The sequence below is a fragment of the Erinaceus europaeus genome, chromosome 20, assembly GCF_950295315.1.
Source record: "Erinaceus europaeus chromosome 20, mEriEur2.1, whole genome shotgun sequence".
In the NCBI taxonomy this organism is placed as follows: domain Eukaryota; kingdom Metazoa; phylum Chordata; class Mammalia; order Eulipotyphla; family Erinaceidae; genus Erinaceus; species Erinaceus europaeus.
This window is the reverse complement of record NC_080181.1, coordinates 37,218,150-37,238,024: the sequence shown is the minus strand read 5'-3', so window position 1 is coordinate 37,238,024 and position 19,875 is coordinate 37,218,150. Positions and strand designations below refer to the sequence as shown.

The window sequence follows — 19,875 nt, the reverse complement described above, 5'->3', positions numbered from 1 at the left end:
AGACCTGCTTCACTGCTTGTGAAGCAACTCCCTTGCAGGTGGGGAGCCGGGGGCTCAAACCGGGATCCTTAGGCCAGTCCTTGTGTTTTGCGCCATGTGTGCTTAACCCGCTGTGCTACCTACCGCCTGACTCCTGATCAAAAAATTTTTAACAAAAAGTTCAGAACTATGAGTAAAAGAGGTCAGCCAATAAAGAAAGTAAAAGACATCTATTCTTTTTATTTGATTACCCTAAGACTCATGATATTCTGTATCTGAAAGAGAAGTCTAAATAGCATTGTCAATTATCAAAGTAATTCCTCCACATACGGGATAGTCCAATTTGTCCTTTTTTTTTTTTTGTATTATCTTTATTGGATAGAGACAGCCAGAAATTGAAAGGAAAAGGGGGGTTGATAGAAAAAGAGAGAAACAAAGAGATACCTATAACACTGCTTTACGACTTGCAAAGCTCTCCCCCTGCAGGTGGGGACCAGGGGCTTGAATCTGGGTCCTTGTACATTGTAACATGTACACTCAACCAGGTGTGCCACCACCTGGTCCTGTCCATTTCTAAGAAGGTCAATGTTATGCTTTAAGGCAGAGGGCCAGAATGTGAAAGTCACAGCACTTGCACTCTATGTGGCATTTCTCATGGTTATTTTTGTGAACAGATTCTATATTCTGAGACTCTGTTGTTGCTGGGCATGGGTACAGTCTGCTCTGCTTAACAAAAATAAAGAGTAAACCTGAATTCTTGTTTTGAAGTGAGATTTTAACATAGCCATGAATAAAAATCACAGCAGTAAATCAGATGGGGAAAGAAAAGATAAATTCCTTATTTCATCCATAGGTAGCTTACAGAGAAACCAATGAACACACTTAATAAAACAAACTTTTAGACTAGGATGAAACTGATGGAGAAAGAAAATGAGAAAAAGGGAAGGTAAATCAAGTAAAAGATGGATGTTGAAAGATAGAATTCTATCTTGAAATGAACCCTAGGTAAGAACCCCAGAATCAGATGCTCTTTCTAGACCTACTCTCAACTCTGAGGACATCTTCCCAGACAGTATTTTTAGCCCGTCTCCTTGCTGACTATCAAGCTTAAGCAAAAATCACTAAAGTCATAGGCCCCATTCCAGGACCTGCCTTCACCACAGAGCAGCCATGGTGGGGACTCCCAGCTCTCTGGAGGGAGGCCGGTCAGCCTGCTCTGCCCCTCGAGGAAGATGGGTCCTGACAGGAGAGCAGCCTAGAATGTTCCAGCTGTGACCAGGGACTGCGAGCTCAGGCTGACAGGGACGCAGAGGGCACACGGGCTCCTGTGCTGAATGTGAACAGACACGGGCCCTGGGTCAGGTGGGTGGGTAAAAAAAAAAAAAGAAAGAAAGAAAGATAGAATTCTAGAAAACTTAATGTTGTGTATATAGATATTGATTTCTAATGGTGCACAACTGAGACCTTACGTAATGTTATAATGTAATTTTCCTTCAACCCAAATTATTTATGAAATGTTATCTAAAATCCTGCGCCCCACTAATAAAATCCACATTATTCAGTTAACAGGACTTACCATAGAGTTTCACGAATAACTTGTGTTTCAGTAACAACAATTCTGTCGTCTGGAACATACAATGGATCACTGTTATACAAGTGCTGGTCCCTGTTAGCAGATATCAAATTTTCCATTAAATATAGTTGCAAGCCTCAAAAACATACACAATTTGGCTGTAATTTAAGGAGTAATCTATAAACAAATAAACATATACTAGAAGTGTCCTCTCTAACTTTCAGATGATAATGGGTACAGGCATAAAGAACTTACAGTTGAGGGAGTCGGGAGGTAGCACAGCAGGTTATAAGTGCATGTGGTGTGAAGCACAAGAATGGCATAAGGACCCCAGTTCGAGCCCCATCTGTAGAGGTATCACTTCACAAGTGGTGAAGCAGATCTACAGGTGTCTATCTTTCTCTCCCCCTCTGTCTTCCCCTCCTCTCTCCATCTCTCTTTGTCCTATCTAACAACGATGACATCAATAACAACAATAATAACTACTACAACAACAAAAAGGGCAACAAAAGGGAAAATAAATAAATATAAAAAAATTAAAAAAAAAACTTTCAGTTGACACATTTACTTAAAAGTCATTAAAATCAGTGGCCAGTGATGTGGCTCAATGGCTTGAGTATGAAGCCTAGGATTCTAGCACCTCCCCTAACACTACACAGGTGCAATAGTAGTCCCGTTTCATTAAATCAATCAATTTTATGTTTATTACTGGTATAGACAAATGTTTAAAATTATATATAGCACCAAAGTAAAGGACTCTGGGGGAGAAACTTCAGGTCTTGGTGCATGATGGTGGAGGAGAACCTAGGCTAGGGGTGACAGTCTTATAGAAGATTAAGAATTTTTACACATAAAAAAACTGTATTTACTGTAAACCATTAATTCCTCCCAGTAAAAACAAACAAAAAATGTAACTATTTCCATGCAAGTGAATTAAAAAAGATGTGCCTTATGTGTACCAATTTAGTCAGCTTGAATATAATAAGTCAAAAGATATTATAACTAAATAAAAATTTTATTTAGTAGCCAAGGAGGCAGCTCACCTGGCAGAGCAAAGGACTTGTAGGTACCGGACTCTGGTTCAATCTCTGACACTGGCTAGAGATGCCAGGACAGAGTTATGCTCTAGTCAATTGTGTAAAATACATCAATGTGGGAGTCAGGCAGTAGTGTAGTGGGTTAAGTGCACGTGGCGTGAAGTGCAAGGACCGGGATAAGGATCCCGGTTCGAGCCCCCAATTCCCCACCTGCAGGGGAGTTGCTTCAATGGCAGTGAAGCAGTTATGCAAGTGTCTTTCTCTCCCCGTCTTCCCCTCCTCTCTCTGTCCTATCTAATAACAACAATATCAATAACAACAACAATATTAACTACAACAATAAAAAAAGGGCAACAAAAGGGAAAATAAACAAATAAATAAAAGAAATTACCTTAAAAATACATCAATGCACTTTAAAAGATTAAAAACTGTTCAACTGTATTCTCAATAAAAAAAAAAACTTAAATTTCAGGAAATTACTTAAATCATAAATCAAAAGTTTTCAAAAGAACAAAGCAAGAAAAAAGCTTTCTTTTTCTGTTTACATTAAATGAAAATTTTAGCTTCTTACCAGACAGCAGCTAAATTGGAGTGCAAATGTGAACTATGAAGAAACTTGGAGGACTTGGTTTTCCAGTATTGATGAACCACATGCTGTTCTAGCCAGCTTTGGTCATCTGACTCCTCTGCTAGAAGGAAATTTACATTTATAGAAATTAACAACAAAAATAGCTGATCAGCTTTGCTGTACTCCTTGGACTTATGAACCCATGAAGATTCAACTGAGTGGGCCAGGAAATAGTGCAGACTGCACAAAGACTTTACCATGTGCAAGAACCCAGGTTCAAGTCCCTGGTCCTGACCACAAGTGGTGAAGCAGTACTGCAGGTGTCTGTCACTCTTTCTCCTTATCTCCACTTTCCTTTGCAATTTCTGTCTCTAGTCAAAATAAAATATTAAAAAGCAAACATACACACACCCAAACAAAATAAATATTTTATAGGAACACATTCAGGACTAATAATGTTCTCAGAACTATTAAACATTGCACACTTCCTTCTTCAACATTCATCCTATGATACTACTTCATAAATACTAAAGGAGAAAAATCTATGAATGGTCTAGGGGATAAGGACAGTGCATATATATATATATATATATATATATATATATATATATTTTTTTTTTTTTCCCCCCACCAGAGCACTGCTCAACTTTGGCTTATAGAGCTGCAGGGGCTTGAATCTAGGACTTTGGAGCCTCAGACACAAGGGTCTATTTGCATAACCATTAGTCTATCTACCTTCTGCCCCAGAGCTAATATTTTAAATTGTATGGAATTCTCAAAGTTTGCCTTTTCTTCTAGAAAATTCTATTAGGTGTGGTCTGGGAGGTGGCACAATGAATGGATAAAGCACTGGATTCTCAAGCATGAGATCCAGAGTTCAATCCCTGGCAGCACATGTACCAGAGTGATATCTTGTTCTCTCTTTCTCCTCCTATCTTTCTCAATAATAAATAAATAAAATCTTAAAAAAAGAAAAAAAGAAAATTCTATTAGGATATGATGCCTGTACCTTTCCAGCTGATATGAGGTCCCGATTTTCTGTTTTGATCCTGTTCTTCTAATGGTGTCCTGTCCACTTGAATTCCAGAGTCCTCTCTGCTTAAGGGCTGTTGATTATCTTCACCTTCACTTTCTTCTGACCAATTCTGATTAAACAAAGATATTGTCTTATTCTTTTTGAGTCTAACAACTGGAGCTATTTAGATTAGAAGATTAAAGAAAATTCCAGCAGAAAATAGACTATACCAAATACCATTTACACTAAATGTGTAAGGACCCAGGTAGCCAGATGGAAGCACTTGCAGGAGGAAAGCTGCAGAAGCAGTGGAGCAGTGCTGAGGACTTTCTCTGTCTCACTCTTTTTCTCCTTCTTTCACCTCCTATCTAGAACAGGGGTGGGGAACATATGGCTCTGAAAGTCAGTTGGTCTGGTCCTGCAAAGGCAACTGCAGGTGTGACTTGAAATTCATTAAGTATAGGGTCTTTCTTCATATCAACATTAAATGCTAATTTTGTATGACCTATGATGTCATCAAGATTAAATGGCCCAAAGGAAAAAAAAAAAAAGGGTCCCCACCTCTGATCTAGAGAAAATATAGAGTGAATGAAGAGATTGCCAGGAGTGGAAATAATCTGGGTGGCAGAAAAACAAAAAAGGTGACTATTGGAGGACAGAGCAGTCTGTAAGGCGGCACAATGGCTAAAACTGTTGGGACTCTCAACCATGAGGTCCAAGTTTAATCACATGGTGTCAGAGTAGTGTTCTGGTTCTAATTAATAAAGAGCTAAACCTTAATAATAACAAGTAAAGGTTAGAATCCCTTTGAGTGGTAAAAATTCCAAAAGTTCTAATTCCTTAAGGGATGCATTTATCTTTTTAGATACTTCTAGTGGCAATGGTTTTGGTGCAGTCTTTTTTTTTCTTAAAAAAAAACTTTTATTGGGAGGGTTACAGTATGGTCTTTAACACATAGGCACAACCTCTACTCTCCCCTTAATTGGTGTCTAGGAAGCACAACAGGATCCCAATGTCTCTTCATCTTTTCCCTTACCCTCCTTTCACAGAGTCCTTTGCTTTGGTGTAACATGCCATAGTCCAAGTTTCACTGTTTTCCCTTACTGATCTTTGCGCTAAAGTTCTACCTATAAGTGAGATCATTAAGCATTGGTTTGTTTCTTACTGGCTTGTCTCACTCAACATAAGGTCTTCAAGTTCTGACCACAATACTACAAAGGAGATAACTGTATCACTTTTAAGAGCTGCATAGTATTCCATTGTATATATGTACTATAACTTACTTAGTCATTCACTTATCATTGGGCATCTGGGCTGCTTCCAATATTAGGCTATTACAAACTGTGTGTACAGGTCTTTTTGGATAGCTGTTTTTGTTTTCCCTGGGTAAATCCCTAGGAGAGGGATTTCTGGGTCATAAGGTCCGTTTCTTTTTTAAAATCTTTATTTATTCCCTTTTGTTGCACTTTTAAATATTTTATATTTATTTATTTATTTATTCCCTTTTGTTGCCCTTTTTTTTATTGTTGTAGTTATTATTGTTGTTATTGATGTCGTCATTGTTGGACAGAAAGAAATGGAGAGAGGAGGGGAAGACAGAGAGGAGGAGAGATAGACACCTGCTGACCTGCTTCACCACCTGTGAAGCGACTCCCCTGCAAGTGGGGAACCGGGGATCCTTACATCGGTCCTTGTGCTTTGTGCCAAGTGCATTTAACCAGCTGCACTACCCTCCGACTCCTCCCCTTTTTTATTGTTGTAGTCATCGTTGTTGGATAGGACAGAGAGAAATAGAGTGAGGAGGGGAAGACAGAGAGGGGGAAGAGAAAGATAGACACCTGCAGACCTGTTTCACTGCTTGTGAAGCGACATTCCCCCCCCCACCCCACCCCACCCCCAGAGCTGAGGCTCGAACCGGGATCCTTCCTCTGGTCCTTGTGCTTTGTGCCACCTACGCTTAACTTGCTACGCTACTGCCTGACTCCCATAAGGCCCATTTCTAAAGTTCTAATGCATCTCCAGATTGTTTTCTATTGGGTTGGACCAACTTACATTCCCACCAGTAATATAGGAGAGTGCCTTTCTTCCCTACAGCTTCTCCAACGCTCGCTCGAGTTTCTGTCTTATCTAATCTGTGACATTCTCGCAAGTATAAAGTGGTATGGTGCCTCATTTTTATTTGCATTTCCCTGATCATCAGTGACTTTGAGCAGTTTTTCATATGCTTGTTGGCCCTGGGAATCTCTTCTTTGGAGAAGATTATGCCCAAATCTTCTTCCCATACAAATATGGGATTGTTTGTCTTCTTATTGTTAAGTCTGGTGAGTTCACTGTGTATTTTGGTTATAAGTCCTCTGCCTGATTTATGACATAAAGATTTCCTCCCATTCTGTGTGTGTGTGTGGGGGGGTTCCTTTGTTATGGCAGTGATTTCTTTTGCTGTGCAGAAGCTTTTCATTTTGGTGTAGTTCCATTGGTCTACTTTTGCTTTTGTTTTCCTTGCAACTGGATTTGAGTCAGTGAAGATGTTGAAAGTGGTCTGGGAGGTGGCACAGTGGATAATGCACTGGACTCTCAAACATGAGGTTCTGAGTTCAGTTCCTAGCAGCACATGTACCAAAGTAATGTCTGGTTCTTTCTCTCCTCCTAGCTTTCTCATTAACAAATAAATGAAATCTTTAAAGTTTATCTTTACTGCTTAGATAAAGACAGCAAGAAATCAAAAGGGTAAGGGGAGACAGAGAGGGAAAGAGACAGTGAGACACCTACAACACTGCTTCACCACTTGCAAAGCTTTCCCCTTGCAGGTGGGGGCCGGGGGCTTGAACCTGGGTCCTTGCACATTGTGCACTCAATTAGGTATGCCACCACCCAGCTCATAAGTAAATAAAATATTTTTTTAAAAAAAGCTTATAGGGAGGAAAATTCAGCTTATAGTTTCTTCTAAATATTTGATAGTTTCTAGCCTAACTTCTAAATCTTTGTTTCACTTTAGAGTAAGCTTTTATATATGGTGAAATGTGGTGATTAAGTTTCATTCTTCTGAATGCTTAAATCCAATTTTCCCAACACTATTTATTAAATAAGTCCTCCTTTTTCCATTTGATGTTTTGGGTGTGCTTGTAAAAAATTAGTTGACCATATGTATAGGGCTGATTTCTGGGCTCTCAATTCTATTTCACTGGTCTTTGTGTCCATTTTGGCTCTAGTACCAGGCAGTTTTGATAATAGTGGCCCTGTAGTATGTTTTGAGATCAGAAAGCATAATGCCTCCATTCTTACTCTTTCCTTTCAGGACTGCTTTGGCTATCCTGGGTATTTTCTGTCTCCAGAGAAACTTTTGTATCTTTTCTTCTGCTCTCTTGAAGAAATTTGATAGGGTTTATGTTAAATCTGTATATGGCTCTGGGTAGAACCAGTCATTTTTGGTGCAAAAATCTTGGTAAATCTTCACTAAGAAACTACTTAGCAAACAAAAAGTTTTCCAATTAGGTTGCTCCAAGGCAAAAGGACTCATGGGAACTATTATTGGTGTGCACATACACATATATGGCAATATTGCTAACAAACTGGGAGAACAAGAGCCGTTATTATGGCATATACAATACCAGAGATTAAATTCAGGACTTCACCCAAACACATCCAACACACGATCTATTATTTCACCTTTTAGACTATGCATCTATATTTTAATTGCCAAACTCTGTTACACTGTTGGTGGGAATGCAAAATGGTGCAGCCCCTATGAAAAATACTATGGGGAGTCCTTGAGTAAAAATGGAAATACCTTGTGATCCAGCAATACCACCCCCAAAGTCATAGCCAAATGACAAGAAAACAATTTAAAAGGATATATGCACCTCTCTCTCCATGCTTAAGGACACTGCACACTGTTTTCTATAGGGACTACACTCATCTGCATTCCCATCAACAGTGTACCAGAGTTCACAGTTGCATTACAGACAATAACCAAAACATGGAACCAACTCTAAATACCCATCAACAGATGACTTGACAAAATGGATGAAACTAAATGTTAAGTGAATTAAGAGGTGAAAGAAAGAAGCCCAGGAGGCAGCACAGTGTTTAAGGCATTGGTCTTTGAAGCATGAGGTCCCCAGTTTAATCTAGGGCACTGAATGTGCCAGTGATGATCTTTGTTCTCCTCTTTTTAGCTCATGTTAATAAATAAATCTTAAATAAAAAGAGGTGAAAGACAACTATTGGATAGTTTACTCACAGACAAAATACTGGCGATTAAAGTCAACAAAAATAAATAGTAAGCAATTCTTAAATTTTAAAGGAATTCTTAAATTTTATGAGAACTAAGATGATTATCAGAGTGAAGTGGAAAGTGGGGGGAGGGGTAGGGAAGGCAGGTCAGAACTCTGGTGGTGGAAGAAGTGAATCATGCACATGTGATGTGAAAATACACTCCTGAGATTTTTTTCTTCCTTATTTTATTCCATAGGACAGAGAAGCTGAGAGAGGAGGGAGAAAGAAAAACAGACACCTGCAGAGATGCTCAGGGAGTGAGTGTTTAAACCAGGATCCTTGCACATAGTATTATGTGCACTTAACCAGGTGTGTTATCGCCTAGTTCCCCACTCCTGGAATTAAAAAAAAATTTTTTTTAAATTGCCACTAGGGTTATTCCTGGGGCTCCATGTCTGCACGACAAATCCAGTGCTCCCAGTGACCTTTATTTCTTATTATCTTTTGCTTATTTCCTGTTTGGATAGAGACAGAGATAAATTGAGAGGGAAGGGAAATAGAGAGGGAAAAAGAGACTTGCAGCACTGGTTCCCCACTAGTGAAGTTTCCCTCTTCAGATGAGGTCCAGGGGCTCAAACCTCAGTCCTTGTACAAGTTAACAAGTACGTTCTAGTGGGTGTGTTACAACATGACCCCTATACCTAATACATTTTAACTGTGTAAACCATTGCTAAATCACTAATAATAAAAATCATTTCCTAAAAAAAACTATTGCCACTTACTGGTGTGTCTGCGTTTGGACCAACATCAATTTCTTCACCTTCTGTCAAGTATCTCCACCAGTCAAAATCATCTTTCTTTTCTAAAACATTAACAGGAGAATCTCATCAGCTTTATAAAAATGTATTGTAGTCCAAAGTGAAACACTGATTTGGTTGAGATCAGCAGATGTAGTATCAAATGGTATGGATCAAAAGAAGCATGAAGGAAAACAAGCAAAATCCCAGAGGTTCCATACAAGACCTTACCATGATTTATGTCATTTAATGCTATTTACAAATAACTATTGCCTATGTACTGACAAGACCAGTTGCTTCGGGTCTCCCTAGTCTAAGGTTGTATATGATTTGATTTTTTTTTTTTTTAAAAAGGTATTATTAGAAATGCATTAACAACTTAAGCCCAGTGTTGAAATTCACTCAGTTAACTAATTTGAAATCTTAAGTGCTTAGATTAAAGGAACTGAAGTCTATACATTAAAACGCTCAAGACATTCAATCTATTTGTCCCTTCATATTGATTAGTGACTTATAAAAAACTATAAGTTAGTAGAAATATATATATTAACACCATTTCCACCATCAAAAATCTTGTGTCCCTAACCCTACACCCTATTGTGGAGCAGAAAATATACTCTCTTCTCCCCCAAGTTTTTTACTTTGGTGTAATACTTTTAAACTCAGTCAAATTCTGCTTTGCATTTCCCTTTCTGTTCTTCATTCTCAACTTCTGTTTATGAGTGGGATCATCTTATACTAGTCTTTCTCTTTCTGAATTATCCCACTTAATGTAATTCCTTCTAGCTCCATCTAAACTTGATCAGAGAATGTGGGTTCATTATTCTTAACAGCTGAGTAGTATTCCATTGTGTATATATTCTACAACTTTCCCAGTCATTCATTTGTTGTTTGACACCTGGGTTGTTTCCCACAATCTTGTCAATCACTGTTAAATCACTAATAAAAAAAAATATGTATTATAAAAAAAAGGGAAAAACCATAGAGGGAAAAGTCTAACAAACTCAAAAGTGCACTTGAGAAACAAGAATTAAATATTGAAACAATATTTACTATCTTAAATTCTCTAAGTAATTTTTCTTTTGATGCAATATAAAGTGGATTAATTGTTGTAAGTAAACAATTATAGCTGCATCCAAAGCAACAAAATATTTAATTAAGCAATGGATGATTTCTCTTTATTTTATTTATCTGTGCATTTGGTTACTCACCCACTTCTTTATCTCTTGGTGTTTCCACATAATTGTTGTTTGAAGGAGAATCAGACAGACATAGAAGTAGTAACAGTATGGAATAATGTGCATCTGTCTTTAAAACAAAAAAATGAAAATTTATGAATCACTGAAGTTGCTAAGAGCTTTCTAAAATAGTATGATTTAAAAAAGTCAGCTCCATGACATTCTATTCTATTTTTTTTCTAACTTGAGAAAACATCAATTAAACCTTAAATCCCAATCTTAGGAACCTACCTGAATGATAATGAAGGACGATCAGAAAACCTAAATTAAGGAATAGCCTACCAAGTAATAACTAGCCTGCACACTTCAAAAATATTAAGGACAAGACAAAGAAAGATGGAGGAAAAGGTATGGTAATCTGAGAAAAGATTACACAGGCTCTTTTGTTATTATTCAACTTTTAAGTTTTTCATATACCAAAGTTCTGTCTTAAAAATTACAATTAGGGAGTTGAGCAGTGGCGCAGTGGGTTAAGCGCACATGATGCAAAGGCCAAGGGCAGGTATAAGGATCCCCGTTCGAACCCCCGGCTCCCCACCTGCAGGAGGTCGCTTTGCAAGCGGTGAAGCAGGTCTGCAGGTGTCTATCTTTCTCTTCTGTCTTCCCCTCCTCTCTCCATTTCTCTCTGTCCTATCCAACAACAACAACTATGACAACAATAACAACAACTATGACAACAATAACAACTACAACAACAATGGCAATAAATGGGAAAAATAGCCTCCACGAGCAGTGGATTCCTAGTGCAGGCACTGAGCCCCACAATAACCCTGGAGGCAAAAAAAAAATTATTTAAAGTCAAGCAGTGGTGCACTAGGTTGAGCTCATATGTTACCATGCACAAGGAACTGATTCAAACCCCTATTCATCCCCTGCATGGACTGGTGAAAACAGTGTTTCTCTTGCTCTCCCTATCCTTTTTCCTGTCAATTTAACTCTGTCCTTTCAAGTAAATAGAAAAGGAAAAAACAGCTGTCAGGAGCAGTCAACTTGGTGTGCAGGCACCAAGCCCCATCAATAACCCTGGTGCATGGGGGGAAAAATGCTTTAACTGTTACCAAGTTTAAAAGGACAGCAGCAACAAATGCTGGAGAGGCTGTGGGAACAAAGGAACCCTTCTGCACTGCTGGTGGGAATGTAAATTGGTCCAACCACTGTGGAGAGCAGTCTGGAGAACTCTCAAGGCTAGACATGGATCTTCCATATGACCCAGTAATACTCCCAGGACTCTATAACACCCAACCAAAAAGATATGTGTACGCCTATGTTCATAGCAACACAATTCGTAATAGCTAAAACCAGGAAACAACCTGGGTGCCCAACAATAGATGAGTGGCTGAGAAAGCTGTGGTATATATACACAATGGAATAATACACAGTTATTAAGAACAATGAACCCACCTTCGGGACATTTCAAAGTTAACCCAATTGCCAAATAATGTGATTACAGCAATGACTATCGATTGTCTTCTTAACCCTAAGACAGCAGGAACCTCTCACTTCCTCTATAGAGCCTATATTTCCCCCAGTCCTAGAACCTCTAGGGTGGGGCTCACTTTCCTGCATGCTTCTCTCAATTCATACCACATGATATTGCATCCGCTGATCCCAACCTGATCAATGCAACAACTACCACATCAGCATGCTTCACTTCGGATTCAGACTGCGTCCAAAGACGTCAGGCGTGGAATGTCAACCATTCACCCTCATTACTCGGGTGAGACCTTTCCTTTCATAGTATTCCATTCTAGGTGGTTCACTTCCTAACAAAGAACCTAACAAAGTCCCCAAACCTAGATATAGACCAGGTCCTGTAAGATAAAGCACATGTATCCATAAATTAGGGCAAAACATATACCTGAAGGAGTCTGGCAGCAGCGAAGAAAATTTAAGCGCACATGGTACAAAGTGCAAGGACTGGCATAATGATCCCTGTGCGAATCCCCGGCTCCCCACCTGCAGGGAAGTTGCTTCACAGGTGGTGAAGCAGGTCTGCAGGTGTCTATCTTTCTCTCCCCCCTTCTTCTTTTTTTTTTTTTTTATTTAAGAAAGGATTAATTAACAAAACCATAGCTCTCCCCCCTTCTGTCTTCTCCTCCTCTCTCCATTTCTCTGTCCTATCCAACAACAACGACATCAATAACAACAACAAAACAAGGGCAACAAAAGGGAAATATATATATATATATACCTGAAAGCAAAAGTACACAATAGTCTGCAGTGAGTCAGTATAAAGTTCCTAATGAAATAGTGTCTACTTAGACTTAGATACCCTCCTCACCTACTTCCTATTACAGTTTTCTCACTCACTCCAAAGCTAACCTTATCAAAGCAAGGACTGCAAAAGTTGAATAAGGGCAAGAGACTGGCATACTTTAACGATGACTCTTTAGTCACTATCAGGCCACCCCATCAGCTGGGACCCTAGTAGTGAGTCCTGAGATTCCCAGACATGATGGGCCTAGACCTCGAATAAACCCCTCTCTCCATTGTTACCAGTCATCTCTATCACAAACAACAAAACAGACTCCTTTGTGGGCCCCCCCATAGGACCTTGCCCTCAACTTGGATCAATAATGATAATGTCCCATCCTCCGAAGAGAGGCTGGACAACATACTCTATGTTCCACCTGAGGAAGATGGGTCCTGAAATTGGGGCAGCTTGGAACATTCCTACTCCTGACCACAGAATGTGAGCTCAGATCTACAGGGATGCAGAGGTCACATAGGCTCCTAAAATGAATATAGGTCCCAGATCAGATCAAACTGATGGAGATTACAGTCAACAATATTTATACCCCATTCCCATATTTGGGAGCTACTCTCTTCCCTGATCCATCTGCTTCTTTTTCTAGCCATGACATCATTTCCCCATACAATAATAAATTGTGCATATCAGATGTCAGGCTCAGAAAAAAAAAACAACAAAAAAAACCTAGTATAGTTGGGTCCTTTGGAATAGAACTAAAATAGGAATACTAACGATCTATAAAACAGACCCCCAAATCTTCATCTGCACTATTCCAGCCTTTAGGTTCATAACTAGTCAAACTGATAATACTCAAGTTGAAAATAGTAGAACACATAATCACAGAACTAAGGGTAGAGCACTGAGGAGATAACATCACTGTCATGCAAAACTAATGAATGGCCTAGGCTCTGAGGTCACAGTTTCAATCCACAGCACCACCATCAGGCAGAGATGAGCAATGCTCTGGCTTTCTCTATATATATCACTCTCATTAAAATGAAATAAACAAAACACTAAAAAACTTGCAGTAGAAGATATACCTTTACTTTGTTAATGCTCGGAAGTGATGCATTTAGGAATTCTTCAGTTAATTTCTTCCAACTAGCAGCTTTGCTGAGATCAGAATGTACAATAAATTTTTCATAGATTCTGAAATGTATTTAAAAAAATCATCAGTTAAAAGTTACATTAATGAAGATCTATAATGTATCAGTTTATATTTTGTCTTCCCAAAGAACACAAAAACATCTATTTGAAGAAATCTATGCACATCTAGGTCAACTGAAGCACTATTTGTTATAAACACAATTTTGATCAACCCAAACTTCCAAGGATAGATGAGTGGTTGTTGTTGCATATAAACATAATGGAATACTACTCAGCTGTAAAACATGATGAAATTTTCTCCTTTGATACTGCCTGGATGGGACTGGAAAGTATTCTTAAGTGGAATAAGCCAGAGGATGAACAATAGATGATCTCACGCACAGATAAAACTTGAGAAACGGAGTCGGGTGGTAGCCCAGTGGGCTAAGCACAGTGGGTTAAGCGCACATGGCGCAAATGCAAGGGCCAGTGTAAGGATCCCGGTTTGAGCCTCCAGCTCCCCTCCTGCAGGGGAGTCACTTCACAAGCAGTGAAGCAGGCCTGCAGGTATCTATCTTTCTCTCCCCTTCTCTGTTTTCCCCTCCTCTCTCCATTTCTCGCTGTCCTATCTAACAATGACATCAATAACAAAAACAAGGGCAACAAAAGGGAAAATAAATTAAAAAAAACAACTTGAGGGAGTTGGGCGGTGGCGCAGTGGGTTAAGCGCACGTGGCGCAAAGCGCAGGGACCGGCGTAAGGATCCCGGTTCGAGCCCCCGGCTCCCCACCTGCAGGGGAGTCGCTTCACGGGCGGTGAAGCAGGTCTGCAGGTGTCTATCTTTCTCTCCCCTCTCTCTCTGTCTTCCCCTCCTCTCTCCATTTCTCTCTGTCCTATCCAACAACAAAGCATCGTCAACAATGGCAATAATAACCGCAACGAGGCTGCAACAACTAGGGCAACAAAAAGGGGGAAAAATGGCCTCCAGGAGCGGTGGATTCATGGTGCAGGCACCGAGCCCAGCAATAACCCTGGAGGAAAAAAAAAAAAAAAAAAAAACTTGAGAAACAGAGGGTAAAAAAAGTTTTTTTTTGTACCGGAGTTACCCTTGGGACTCTGTACCTTTGCAATCCCAGTCTACCATCAGACTCTTTTCCTTTAAGATAGAGGGTAGAAGACGAGGAGAGGGAGAGGGGGAGAGAAAGAGATGGGGGGGGGGGAGGAAGAGAGAGGTGGGAAAGGGAAGGAGACAGAAAGAGATGGAAAGACATCACAGTACTGCTTCAACACGTGAAGCCTCCCCTATCAAGTTGCTTCTATGTGGTAGTGGAGGGCTTGAACCCAGGTTTTTACACACTGTAAATTATGCTCTTTACCAGGTGGGCTATCTCCCTGTCACAGTGGATGAAATTTTAGTTATGGCTTATTGTATCAGCTCCCTAAGGACTCTAAAGGAGGGAGGCAGGGAAAGGGTTAAAAAAGCTATTGAAAACCCTGTGGCCTATAGCAGAAGAATATGAAAGCTGGTGAGGGTATGTTGTGCTGACACCTGTCACAGGGAAATAAGAAACTTCACAACTGTGACAACAATCTTATAAAGTATCACCCCCCCTAAGAATGTGATTTTAAAAAAGGATACATGCATACAAAATTCTTAGTATGTACAAAAATACAAACATATAAAATTGACTTACCCTTGTATTATCTTTTCTACTTTGTGGCTGTTGATGTCCAAGAATCGATGAAATCTAAAAGACAAAAAAGAAAAGAAGAAGAAGCAGCAATTCTTTTAATCTACATTGTCATACGTGTAACCAGACTATTCTAATAGCCTCCCACGTTCCTCCAGAGAAGAGATAGAGAGACATCTGCAACATTGCTTCACCACTTACAAAATGTTTTCCCAGGACCTTAACCTCCCCAGAGCCCTATCCCATTAGGGAAAAAGAGACAGGCTAGGGGTATGGACAGGCCTGCCAACACCCATATGCAGTGGAGAAGTAATTACAGAAACCAGAACTCCCATCTTCTGCACCCCAAAACATAATTTTGGTCCCAGAGGGGGAGAAATGTTAGGGGAAGACAACTACAGGGCTCTGAACTCCAAACTCCATCAGGACCCAGAGAAGAGGATAAAAGAAGGACATTTGTAGCTCAGTGGGTTAAGCGCAGGTGGCGCAAACCACAATGACCGGCATAAGGATCCCGGTGTGAGTCCCTGGCTCCCCACCTGCAGGGGAGTCGCTTCACAGGCAGTGAAACAGGTCTGCAGATGTCTTTCTCTCTCCCTCCTCTCTCCATTTCTCTCTGTCCTATCTAACAACAAAAATAACTACAACAATAAAACAACAAGTAGAAATAGGTGTAGGTGTGACATAGAAAGGAAGACAAGAGGGAGCCAGGTGGTGGCATACCTGGATGAGTGCACATATTACAATGCACAAGGACCAGAGTTCAAGCTTCTGGTCCCCACCTGCAGGGGGAAAGTTTTACGAGTGGTGAAGCAGTGCAGCAGCTGTCTCTCTCTCCCTCTCTATCACCCAATTTCCTCTCGATTTCTGGCTGTCTCTATCCAAGATAATTTAAAAAAATAAAATAAAGGAAGAGAAGGTAGGACCAGAGAAAAAAAATGAACAAATATATATAAATATAGAGGTAGTTATAGACACAACAGTCAACCCTTATCTGTGGTGTAAGAATTACTGCAGTTTCCAGTGGAGGTGATGGAGACAGAACTCTGGTGGTGGCAATGGTGTGGAATTATACCTGTCATCTCATAATTTTGTAAATCAATACTAAATCACTATAATAAAAAGTAAAATTAAAAGAGAAGAAAAATGAGGTAATTTCTATCTTTTCAAAACTTAACATGATGTCCACCTACCTAATTATATTCAGAAATATTAGTAAAATAGTTATTTGGTATACAGCATTCTGTTTGACAAAACTTGTTCGGGCACTGTCGGAAGTTACATTTAAGTAGCAAGTTTATTTCAAAAACTTATTGTGTAATCTCTATTCTCTTTAATGAAAAACCAGAGAAAGCTAGTTCTGATTTCACCCAAGTCTCTAAACTACATACAATTTTTTTTTCCTCCTCCAGGTTTATTGCTGGGCTCGGTGCCTGCACCATGAATCCACCGCTCCTGGAGGCCATTTCCCCCCCCCCCGCCTTTTGTTGCCCTTGTTGTAGCTTCGTTGTGGTTATTATTATTGCCCTTGTTGACGCAATTCGTTGTTGGATAGGTCAGAGAGAAATGGTGAGAGGAGGGGAAGACAGAGAAGGGGAAAGATAGACACCTGCAGACCTGCTTCACCGCCCGTGAAGCGACTCCCCTGCAGGTGGGGAGCCGGGGGCTCGAACCGGGATCCTTACGCCGGTCCCTGCGCTTTGCGCCACATGCGCTTAACCCACTGCGCCACCGCCCGACCCCCTACATACAATTTTTAAAATGAATTCCATGAGATATCGTCTTATCAATTGCATTTTATGCTTTGGTGTGTACTTTCTATTTATTTATTCCCTTTTATTGCCCTTGTGGTTTTATTGTTGTTGTTGATGTCGTCGTTGTTGGATAGGACAGAGAGAAATGGAGAGAGGAGGGGAAGACAGAGGGGGAGAGAAAGAGAGACACCTGCAGACCTGCTTCACCGCCTGTGAAGCGACATCCCTGCAGGTGGGGAGTCGGAGCCTCGAACTGGGATCTTTATGCCGGTCTTGCGTTTTGCGCCACCTGCGCTTAACCCGCTGAGCTACCGCCCGACTCCCTTTGGTGTGTACTTCTAAGTGTGAGAATGAGGGGGGGGGGGGGGACAAAAACAAAATAAAAGAAAAAGAAAACCAAACCAGTCCAAGATAACTGTCTTCCTGTAAGCTGCAGTTTTAGGAGCTGGGGGCAGAAGAGACACAGTCAACAATAATATGTGTTGTTAAGCGTCTTGGAAAAAGCAAAAGCACAGCAGGGTCAAGGAGAGCGCGGATGAAAGGTGCAGGGGGTGGGTGTCACCAAGAGCAGTTGTGTTTCTTTCCCTAATTAGATATTTAATAACGGCTTGCAGATGATCTAGTTTCACACACACCACCACACTGACACCAGGTCTGAGCATGACAAGACCATTTTTCTCTAGGCAGACAAGCACCTGGAGCGCCTTCAGGAGCGGCTCCGCCCCCAGGCTGCCGGCCCAACCCGCAGCCCCGCGACCCCAGACCCGGCGCCATGCACCTCACCTGAAGTTGGACCAGACGAAGTTCAGGGCGAGCTGGAAGCTGGGGTCTGTCTCGTCCTGGAGACCCGCTACATGACGGACGAGCTCCCTCACGTCGCGCTCCTGCTGCCTGTCGAGCGGGCTGCCCAGCAGCGCAGGGCGAGCCATGACCCCGACTCTGGGCCGCTCCACCACTAGCTCCCACCCGCTCCTAGTGCCGCGCCTCCGTTACTCCGCCTCCACTCTCGCGAGAGTTCGAGCTCTCGCCTGTTAAACCGCAGCTATATACTCTCGCGAGAGTTTGCAGCCCCGCTGCGTGAGTTGGAAGCACTATTCTCTGCAGGTTTCTCCAGTGAGCGGTTCAGTTCCTGCTGGCTGCGTTTGGGTTGTTCCGCAGGTAGCCGTTATTACTAGTGAGATTAGTAATGGGCGCTCTCTCCCTCCATTTTTTTTCTCTCTCTCTCTCTTCTTTCTTTCTCTCTCTCTTTCCTCTTTTTTTTTCCACATTGGTTGATTATTTAACTTACGATGTTTTGAGCACAGCCTTATTTCATTCTGTAGGTACTGAGTGCACCTGCATTATCTGGTGCCATATCTGGCTATGGCCTGTCAGTCATCCTGCAAGGTCCCTTCTCTTTCTCGAGGTGATTGATCTCTAGTGATTTCTTAGTTCAGCCTCTGCGGAGGCCGCAGACAGCAGGTGTCAGCAGAGCAGGTTGGCACACGGGCTGAGCGTGCTGCTACTGCCGTTACTGACTGACTCCAGTGACCAGAGCATAGTTTTAAAAAAAATTATAAAATGGAAATATCGACAAGACTATAGGATAAGAGGGGTACAACTCCACACAGTTCCCACCACTAGATCTCTGTATCCCATCCCCTCCCCTGATAGCTTTCCTATTTTTTATCCCTCTGAGAGTATGTATGGACGCAGGATCATTATGGAGTGCAGAAGGTGGAAAGTCTGGTTTCAGTAATTGCTTCTCCGCACAGGATAATTTTATAAACCTTGCCTGTCAGAAGTGGAGCAACTTTGTGTGCATGTGCGTGTACGTGTGTGATTAAACTAGTACCTTTATACTAACTTCACTAAGAATTGCTCATAACCTTTACAGTTTTTTTTTTTCTGCTGTAAGAAAAACATGGCAGTTAGGTGGCTTGTAAATAATATGATTTTATTCTCACGGCTCTGGAGGTAGAATTCAGGGTTAGGGTGCTACCATGCTTAGGTGAAGGCTGTCTTCTTGGAAACTGACTTTTGGCTGTATCCTCAACATCTGAAGGTGTGGGGAGCTCACTGGAGTTCTAATTCTATTCATGAGTGTTCCACTTGGCTGCAAAGGCTCCCTGTCCAAATACCAGGAATTTGGGGGAAGGTGGTTGCAAACATACAGGCCACAGAATGCTAGCTAAATCTAACTGTGATTGCACGAATTCCATTAAGAAGAGGAACATTGGTGCCAGGTTGAGTGCACATGCCACCAAGTTCAAGGCCTTGGTCCCCACTTGCAGGGGTGAGGTGAAGGTGGCAGGTTGCAAGGGGTGGGGGGTAAGAGAGAACTTCACAAACTGAAGCAGTGCTGCAGGTTTCTCTCTTTTTAAAATATTTTATTTTAAAATGTTTTTTATTATCTTTATTTTTATTGGGTAGAGACAGCCAGAAATGGAAAAAAAAAAAGGGGATATAGAGAGGGAAAGAGACAGACACCTGCAGCCCTGATTCACCATTTGTGAAGCTTTCCCTTTGCAGGTGGAAACTGGGGGCTCAAACCCTGGTCCTTGAGCACTGTAACATGTGTGCTCAACCAGGTGCCACCACCCACCGCTCTCTCTCTCTCTTTTTACCTCCTCTTTCATCTCAGTTTTTCTCTGCTTTGATATTCAGTAAATGAATATTTGATATTCAGTAA

The 19,875-nt window shown here is 41.1% G+C and overlaps 1 protein-coding gene across 1 annotated transcript in view; it reads right to left on the bottom strand.

Annotated features, from left to right (window-relative positions):
* Positions 1-18,193, bottom strand: part of TUBGCP5 (tubulin gamma complex component 5) — a 64,889-nt gene extending 46,696 nt beyond the window's left edge. Inside the window, exons 1-8 of the mRNA XM_007533890.3 lie at positions 17,988-18,193; positions 15,454-15,507; positions 13,714-13,822; positions 10,396-10,492; positions 9,170-9,249; positions 4,167-4,302; positions 3,161-3,275; positions 1,556-1,645 (exon numbers count right to left, since the gene is read on the bottom strand). Coding sequence (XP_007533952.1) covers positions 1,556-1,645; positions 3,161-3,275; positions 4,167-4,302; positions 9,170-9,249; positions 10,396-10,492; positions 13,714-13,822; positions 15,454-15,507; positions 17,988-18,133 — 827 coding nt within the window. The 5' untranslated portion in view covers positions 18,134-18,193. The remainder of the gene's footprint in view (positions 1-1,555; positions 1,646-3,160; positions 3,276-4,166; positions 4,303-9,169; positions 9,250-10,395; positions 10,493-13,713; positions 13,823-15,453; positions 15,508-17,987) is intronic.
* Between the last annotated feature and the right edge of the window lie 1,682 nt (positions 18,194-19,875).